Source organism: Hyla sarda, chromosome 7 (genome assembly GCF_029499605.1).
Source record: "Hyla sarda isolate aHylSar1 chromosome 7, aHylSar1.hap1, whole genome shotgun sequence".
NCBI lineage: Eukaryota > Metazoa > Chordata > Amphibia > Anura > Hylidae > Hyla > Hyla sarda.
In genome coordinates, this window is record NC_079195.1 from 185,000,945 (window position 1) to 185,010,719 (window position 9,775).

Here is a 9,775-nt window from a genome sequence, read left to right on the forward strand (position 1 = left end):
AAAACTACAACTCCTAGCATGCCCACACAGCAGTTTGCTGTCTGGGCATGTTGGGATTTGTAGTTTTGAAACATCTGGATGGCGACAGTTTAGAGATCACTGTGTAATGGTCTCCAAACTGTAGCCCTCCAGATGTTGCAAAACTGCAAATCCCAGCATGCCCAAACAGTTGTAGTTGCATGCCCTTCGGCGATCAGTACAATGCTGGGAGTTGTAGTTTTGCAACAGCTGGAAGCACACTGTTTGGAAAATACTGAGTTAGGTAACAGAACCTTACTGAAGGTTTTCCAACCAGTGTGCCTCCAGCTGTTGCAAAAGAACAACTCCCAGCATGCACGGTTTGTCAGCGCATGCTTGGAGTTGTAGTTTCGCAACAGCTGGAGGTTTGCACACCCCCCCACCAATGTGAATGTACAGGGTACATTCACACGGACGAGTTTACAGTGAGTTTCCTGCTTGAAGTTTGAGCTGCGGCAAATTTTTCGTTGCAGTGCAAACTCCTAGCGGAAAACTCAACGTAAACCCGCCAGTGCAAATGTACCCTAAGAACACTATACTACACTAACACATAATAAAGGGTAAAACACTACATATACACCCCCTTACACTGTCCGCCCCAATAAAAATGAAAAACGTATCGTACGGCAGTGTTTCCAAAACGGAACCTCCAGCTGTTGCAAAACAACAACTCTGACTGTCCAGGCATGCTGGAGAGTGTAGCAACAGCTGGAGGCACCCTGTTTGGGAATCACTGGCATAGAATACCCCTATGCAATCCCTAATTTAGTCCTCAAAGGAGCATGGCGCTCTCTCACTTCGGAGCCCTGTCGTATTTCAAGGAAACAGTTTAGGGCCACATATGGGATATTTCCATACTCAGGAGAAATTGCACTTCAAATTTTGGGGGGCTTTTTCTCCTTTTACCCCTTTATGAAAAGGAAAAGTATGGGGCAACACCAGCATATTAGTGTAAAATTATTAATTTTTTTACACTAACATGCTGGTGTTGCCCCATACTTTTTATTTTCACAAGCGGTAAAAGGGAAAAAAAGACCCCCAAAATTTGTAACGCAATTTCTCCTGAGTACGGAAATACCCCATATGTGGACGTAAAATGCGCTGCGCACAACAAGGCTCAGGAGTGAGAGTGCCATGTACATTGGAGGCCTAAATTGGTGATTTGCACAGGGGTGGCTGATTTTACAGCGGTTCTGACATAAAACACAAAAAAAAAAATGCCCATATGTGACCCCATTTTGGAAACTACACCCCTTACAGAATGTAACAAGGGGTATAGTGCGCCTTGATGTCCACACATGCGGTATTTCCATACTCAGAAGGGATGGGGTTACAAATTTTGGGGGTCATTTTCTGTAAAATTTTGGGGAAAAACAAAATTTTTGTGAAAAATTATTTTTCTCTCATTTACACATCCAACTGTAACAAAAAGTTGTCAAACACTTGTGGGCTGAGGCTCACTGTACCCCTTGTTACGTTCCATAGTATGCCATGTTTTTTTTTTTTCTGTTCTGGCACCATAGGGGCTTCCTATTTGCGACATGCCCCCCCCAAAACCATTTCAGCAAAATTTGCTTTCCAAAAGCCAAATGGGACGTCTTCTCTTCTGAGCATTGTAGTTTTCCCGCAGAGCATTTTACATCCTAACATGGGTATTTCCATACTCTACGAAAAGTCGTCAAACACCTGTGGGGTGTTAAGGCTCACTGGACCCCTTGTTATGTGCTTTGAGGGGTGTAGTTTCCAAAATGGTATGCCATGTGGGGTTTTTTCTGCTGTTCTGGCACCATCGGGGCTTCCTAAATGTGACATGCCCCCCAAAAAACATTTCGGCAAAATTCACTCTCCAAAATCCCATTGTTGCTCCTTCCCTTCTGAGCCCTCTACTGCGCCCACCGAACACTTGACAGACACATATGAGGTATTTCCTTACTCAAGAGAAATTGGGTTACACATTTTGGGGGGCTTTTTCGCCTATTACCCCTTGTAAAAATTCAAAAACTGGGTCTACAAAAACATGCGAGTGTAAAAAATTAAGATTTTGAATTTTCTCCTTCACTTTGCTGCTATTCCTGTGAAACACCTAAGGGGTTAACAAACTTTCTGATTGTCATTTTGAATACTTTGAGGGGTGCAGTTTCAATAATGGGGTCATTTATGGGGTATTTCTAATATGAAGGCCTTCAAATCCACTTCAAAACAGAACTGGTCACTGATAAATTCTGATTTTGTAAATATGTGAAAAATTTCACTGTGAAATTTGCTGCTGAACTTTGAAGCCCTCTGATGTCTTCCAAAAGTAAAAACATGTCAACTTTATGATGCAAACATAAAGTAGACATATTGTATATGTGAATCAATATATAATTTGGTATGTCTATTTTCCTTATAAGCAGAGAGCTTCAAGAAAGATTTTTCATCAAGAAATTATGCAAGTATGGATAAAATTTGACCCCTAACATAAAGTAGAATATGTCACGAAAAAAAACTCTCGGAATCAGAATGAAAAGTAAAATCATCCCAGAGTTATTAATGCTTAAAGTGGCAGTGGTCAGATAGATGTGCAAAAAATGTCCGGGTCCTTAAGGGGTTAAGATTTTTTAATAGAAGTAATTTACAAATCTGTTTCTGGAGCCAGTTAATATATAAAACTTTTTTCCTGGAATACCCCTTTAAGTAATATAATATGTCATATTAGTTCATTTGGTTTATTTACAGGCCTTCCATAGTGTCAAAGGGCAGAGGTAAAAAACAGATTAATTGGCGCTGGCAAGAGAGTAAATATAAATAGCAATAAAATAGGTTAACAGTTATAACACAAAACAAAAGCAACAAGACACTTCTGAGGCAATAAGAGCCACAAAACTTTAAGGTTGGTACAGCAATCTGAAAGTCAGTAGGAGAAATAATAAATGTCCTTTAAGAACAATTTGGGACATTCTTCATCTAAAACACATTTATGTTCTGTAGACTGTATTTATACCTCACTCAACAAGGGGGAGGGGGCTTACCAGGGAAGATGCACCAAAATTTAGATGCAGATTTTTAAAGACAAACACAAGTTGCCATAAGTCTAAATTAAAATTAGACAGTTTAAGGTTGTGCCAAAGTTTTCAAACACCCTGAACCACTTATGATAGATTTGCCTCTCTAGCTTTTAAAGCAGCACTCCGCCCCTAGACTTCTTGTTCCCTATCCAAAAGGATAGGGGATACGATATCTGATCGCGGGGGTTCTGCAGATTGGGACCCCCGTGATCTCTGAGCAGCACCCTGCATTCTAAACAGTATGTTTAGAATGGTGGGTTCCCAGGGAGACTAGACTTGATGTCACACCACGCCCCCTCCATTCCTCCCCTCCACAGTATGTTTAGAATGGTGGGTTCCCGGGGGAGACTAGACTTGACGTCACACCACGCCCCCTCCATACGGGAGGGGGCGTGGCATGACATGACATCATGTCTCCCGCCACAGTAACCCAGCATTCTAAACATACTGTTTAAATTGCCGGGTGCTGTACCCCTTTTAAGCAGCCTCAAAAGAAGTTGGGGCTGGAAAGATGTGCAGATTATTATGGTAACCTGTCCCAGGTGGATGTCAAGTAAAGTCAGCTGTAATCCTTATAGGCTGTGGAGAAAGTCCATAAGATTAAGAAGCAGATCAGAAAACCTGGTGAATTTTCTCATGTACAAGTGAATCCTGTGTAAAACACGAAAAAGGTTTCTCTTTTGTGTGAATTTTTTGATGTCTGACAAGAGCCCTTTTGTGAGTAAAACGTTTGCCGCATTCTGAACATGAAAATGGCTTCTCTCCAGTGTGAATTTTCTCATGGAGAAGAAGACATGATTTCCGAGCAAAACATCTCCCACATACTGAGCATGAAAATGGCTTTTCTCCTGTGTGAATTCTTTGATGTTTAACGAATACTGATCTCTGAGTAAAACTTTTCCCACATTCCAGGCATAAAAACGGTCTCTCCCCTGTGTGAATCTTTTCATGATCAACAAGAACTGATTTCCGGGCAAAACATTTTCCACATTCTAAGCATAAAAATGGCTTTAGCCCTGAGTGAGTTTTCTGATGAGTAAAAAGAGCCGATTTATAAATAAAACATTTCCCACATTCCTTGCATAAGAAAGGCCTCTCTCCAGTGTGAATTCTCCGATGTTCAACAAGAACTGATATGTGATTAAAACCTTTCCCACATTCAGAACAGGAAAATGGTCTCACTTCTTGGTGAAGTCTCTGATGTCTTTTTAAGTGATCTTTTCGGGTAAAACATTTCCCACATTCTAAACATGATAGTGGCCACTCACCATTGTCCATGTTCTTGTACGTGTTTTTTAAAACATTACCTGCATTTTGGCATGCATTATTATTATTAACAATATTTGAAAGATAAGGAGATGGATCTTTGTGGTCAGTCAATGGCTCACTGTCCTGAACGATTTGAGATTTGTTGGGAGATTCTACAGCTTTATCATGTGCAACATTGTTATCCTCTGATTCACAATTTGGAGATAAAAGGAGGTGTCTTTCAGTGTCTCTTGTAAAGTCACATACTAGGGGGAAAAAAAATGTATTTTGTATTTTTTCAAAACCGCAAATTCTTATTATACGTAACATATAACATTTCAAAAAATTCCTGCACATTTTTCCTGCAGCAGCTATAGCTGTACATCGCTCTTGGCTAATAGAAGGTTGTCCCAAACTGGAACCAATACACCTTGATCTATACCAGTAGTCTGTAAACTGTGGACCTCCAGACAGTTGGCATGCTGGGAGTTGTAATTTTGCAACAACTGGAGACCACTAATCTATACTGTGCTTACTGTTTTACAAGCATAAAATGCCATTACTTTTTATTTAGAAGCGAAGATGCTGTGGACACAACTTGAAATGTGATGCTTGCATGCGCTCTTCCAGTCAGGGGTTAACAAAATTAACCGAAATCGGACCAATAAAATAAAAAAGATTTCTTTCTATGAACTGACAACGCGTTTCAAGGGGTGGGACCCCCTCTTACTCAGGTCCACTGATTGGTTAACAAGGACAATGACGGCTTTTATAGAGTGGTGGACCGCGAAAATCATCGGTCTATTCAAGACTGGTGTGGAGGCATAATATAAAAATATACAAACATAATAAATTATACAATATATAAACATAAACAAACATATACAACTGTCCATGTAAAATTTATTAACAGTTGTATATGTTTGTTTATGTTTATATATTGTATAATTTATTATGTTTGTATATTTTTATATTATGCCGCCACACCAGTCTTGGATAGACCGATGAGTTTCGCGGTCCACCACTGTATAAAAGCCGCCATTGTCTTTGTTAACCAATTAGTGGAACTGAGGAAGAGGGGGTCCCGCCCCTTGAAACGCGTTGTCTATTCATAGAAATAAATCTTTTATTTTATTGGTATGATTTCGGTTAATTTTGTTAACTCCTGACTGGAAGAGCGCCTGGAAGCATCACCTTTCAAGCTGTGTCCACAGCATCTTCACTTCTATATTCCTCTACCGTCAGAAGGACGGGACTTGATGCCGTCTGCACTCCATTTACTCTAGCCACATTGTCTGGCTTCAAGCGCACGATAGTGTTGTGCTCATAGTATAACACATAAAGGTGAGCGTACCCTCTTGAACCACAGAATACACTCCCTATACCTGTAGGAGTAACGGCACATAGTTGCGCTTTATTTTCTGTTTCTTTTTTCTATATTGCATCTAATGCCTTTTTATTTTAAATTCTGCACAATGGTTCTTATGACTGAAACATACCGTACTATGTAGGACTTTTACATTGAGATACATTGTGATACACAGGCTGATTATCAGGCAAATGAGCGTTTCTAGGCGCAAACGCTTGTTAGTCAGTTGAATAGATCTTTTGCGGGGCCTTTTAAATTATCATTATCGGCAGCACATCAGCCTGTGTAAAGAGGAAATATGTGGCCAATAATGAAGCTTTTGAATAGTCACATGATTGAGCCTTGTAAAGGTTCAGTAAACTGGTCAGCGAGATCGGTGATCATTATCTGGAAAGTGTCAGCCCATCTAAAAGGGCCCTAATGTTTTTCCTAAAACATCAGGTGACATAACTATTTTTTTAATAGGTGTGATTAATTACAAAGGATGTTCAGAATACGGGGCTGAATTAAAGCATTACTGTAATTAAAAAAATGTATGATTATTGCCACTCAATCTGGCTGATTGCAGTAGAGAGGCTCTATTGTAAGTCTATGGAGCAGTTTCCTAAAATGCGTTGAACCCAGCAGCAAGCAAGAGAGTGAAGAACACACCCGTGGGCTTCTTCCGGCTATATCTAGAGATCACTGGGTGCCTCTGAACTGTGGCAAGACATGTCAAAAGTGACAGAAACACTAACCATAAATAATATCTTTTCATGGGACAGACCTTTAACCCCTTACCAACCCTTGATGTACCTGTATGTTATGGGTCTAATGAGGGGAATATGGCGCGGGTCTGTGAGTTGGGTCCGCGTCATAACCATCATTTAGATGGATAAATGTAGCGAGCAATAGCGATTGCTGCAGTTAAACATTAAAGGGTAACTCTCATTAAAACAAATTTTTGCTCCTTATGGTAAATAAAAAATATTTCTATTATACTTTGTTTTTTAAAAAATGAAGTTTTCTATGTTTTATGTTTTATTTGTGCTTAAAAAAAGCTCAAGAGCACATTTTCCCCCATGTCATACACAGGCTTTGGTCCGAAGTCCAAACACAGAAAGTGCAGCCTGGAGTGCTGAGGGGGGGGGGGGGGTGTCCAGCCTCATCCAATCATAGCTCCTCTCACACTTAACTGCCATATGCTGTTGGTTGGACACACACCCCTCAGCACTCCAGGCTGCACTTCCCATGTTTGGGCTTCAGTCAAAGTCTGTGTATGAGAGTGGCGAAAATGTGCTCTTGAGCTTTTTTATGCACAAATAAAACAAAGAAAACTTCATTTTTTTTAACAAAGTATATTAGAAATATTTTTTATTTACCATAAGGAGTGCAATAGCAAAAAGAAGACTCACCGTAAAATCTCTTTCTCGTAGCTCTCATTGGGGGACACCAAACTGATGGGTATATGCTCTTGCCACTAGGAGGCGCTGACACTAGGAAAAAAAAAGTCGGCTCCTCCCTGGCAGGATATACCTGTCCACTAGAAGTGAGGAAACCAGTTTTGTCACAAAGCAGTAGGAGAAGCCAACAAGAAATACATCCAACCCTAGAAAGGAATCCTGGAGAAACAACTCAAGAACCAGAAAGAATAATCCGGAAAAAGGAAGAAGAAATGGGTGGGTGCGGTGTCCCCCAATGAGAGCTAAGAGAAAGAGATTTTACGGTGAGTACAAAAATCTCCTTTTCTCTGGCGCTCTTCATTGGGGGACACCGAACTGATGGGACGTACCAAAGCAGGCCCCTAGGGTGGGAAAAATACAACCACCGGAAAGGATCAGTCCCAAGACTGAACCTCAGAGTCCACGGGGTCCGTGGACGAGCCCCGAGGTCGGAGAAAGACCAGAGCCAGAAATTGAGCTCCCAGAAGATCGCCCGACCAGGAAGAGGGACTAGGACCCCAAGGAAAAAGGCCAACCTCTGGGGGGACCAGACGAGAAATCGATATGTCAGGGTCACCTGGAAAACGAACAACCCCAGAGGAGTAAGGAAAAGCAGACGTCCGCGAAAAGACACTGGACGACCATAAAAGAACATGAAGAAGGGAAGGAGTGCAGTAGAGAAAAAAACGCCCCATCTGATGGGCTAGCGGTGGAGTCTGGGTCGAAACAGAACACATGACCAAGATCGGAACCAGCACCAAGGGTGAACCGAAAAAGCCTCCTGAAAGGAACCGCAGACATCCAAAGGAAGAAGGAATGTAGCGCAGGAAACCTGTAGACACAGGTAGACACACAGGGAGAGGGCGTCAAGAACCCGCAGATACGCACACAGCGGAACTGTCCCTGGAAAAGGACATCGGACGACAGCCGCGGCCACGAAGTAATGAGGAAGGCGACCAGGTGGTTTAGAAAAAACATGCGGACACAGTCCGGCTATGTGGCATAGGGACCATGGGCAGGTCCGGTCCCACATACAGAAAACACCGCGAGAAGAGAGATACCGGCCGTCGGACAGGGTACACTCTGCCACTCAGAATCTGATGCATGAAACAAAGTCCATAGAGAGACACAGGAAACGCACTGAAAACAACACCTTGGCAGCGGGTCACCTGAGCTACCGCCCACCGAGGGGGAGATGTATAGAAGATAACTGGAGTCATTAGACAGCCAAGTGGAAAACAGACTGGCCGACAAGAATAGAATTCAAGAGCACCCAAGATGACTCCAGTCAGCCCCCCACATAAAGGGGGGTACTAGAGTGCGGTCCGACCAAGCGGTGGACCAGGTGGAGTAGAAAGACCCAGCAACTGAAGGACGTCCAACTGACAGCAAACCTGCGTACCTGTGGGGACCTTACCCCAGTTCCCGCACTCAGTGGTGAGTTACGGAAAAACAGGCTATGCTCGCGGCGGCCCTGAGGACAGGGACCGATGACAGCGGAAACCGAGTTGACAACAGACTGACTGAACGAGGGCAACGCCCGAAGCGTGGAGAGAAGAGACATAAAGTCAGTAACTGTGCTCCACAGACACAGGCGGGAGGGCGGGGAGGTCAAGAAGCCATGGACTAAAACCCCGCTCCCAGAGATAGAGGGAGATAGAGGAGCCATGGGATGCATCCCTGTCAACCTCATAGGGTCCCTGAAACACAATGAGTCAGTTCCGTGCACACCACAAACAGCAGTGGGGAACCGGGACACCAGCCGCAAGCCGTCAGTCGTGACATGCTGCAGAGGAAAATGCAGACCACTGTGTGGCGTAGTGGTATGGAACCCTAGGAGAGAACAAGCCAATCCGGCAGGCACCCAGCACCGTAGGAGGTACCGGAACTCCAGCCGCGGATACATCAGCCGTGAGATGTGAAACATAAGGACCCCAAAAGAGTCCCTCTGGAGAGATGGGGGGGGGGGAGGGGGGTTGGGGATAAAATACTTACCTCAACCGCCACATACTCACCCTCGAAGTCATCGACCAGCTAGTGCCTCCTGCCTTTTGCCGACATGGCGAACAGGGGCGAATGGGGGACCCAGACCCAGAGTACACCACCAGGCGCTGGTTGCTGGCGAGGAGGGGTTAACGGGTCCTTCTCATCCAATGCGCCGTGCCCCTAGCTCGCATGTGGGGGATCAGTCGGCAACATGCTCCTTTCACCCCACGCTAGAAAAAATAAAAAACTTTAGCCTAAAACTAGGAAAATAAAGAGAAAAAGACAAGGTCTGGGGAGACCCACAGAACCATGTCTGGCCTCCTATGACACTAGATAAAACTGGTTTCCTCACTTCCAGTGGGCGGGTATATCCTGCCAGGGAGGAGCCGACTTTTTTTCCTAGTGTCAGCGCCTCCTAGTGGCAAGAGCATATACCCATCAGTTTGGTGTCCCCCAATGAAGAGCGCCAGAGAAATTTTTTAATGAGAGTGCCCATTTAAATACCATAATCCCTGGTGTCTAGTGTTCCCATCGGCCTCCTTGTGATGTAATTACGGGGTTCCTTTCCTGTCCCTCAGCATCTACCCTGGATCAGTGATTAGCAGGCTTTAGCAATCAGGTGCTGATAGCATAGATCAGTGTATTGTACTGCATGTTACAATTTTAGGTCCCACAGAGCTGTTGAT

At 43.6% G+C, this 9,775-nt stretch overlaps 1 protein-coding gene across 1 annotated transcript in view; it reads right to left on the minus strand.

Annotated features, from left to right (window-relative positions):
- Positions 1 to 1,095: 1,095 nt before the first annotated feature.
- Positions 1,096 to 9,775, minus strand: part of LOC130282872 (oocyte zinc finger protein XlCOF6-like) — a 114,609-nt gene continuing 105,929 nt past the window's right edge. Inside the window, exon 13 of the mRNA XM_056531758.1 lies at positions 1,096 to 4,213. Coding sequence (XP_056387733.1) covers positions 3,678 to 4,213 — 536 coding nt within the window. The 3' untranslated portion in view covers positions 1,096 to 3,677. The remainder of the gene's footprint in view (positions 4,214 to 9,775) is intronic.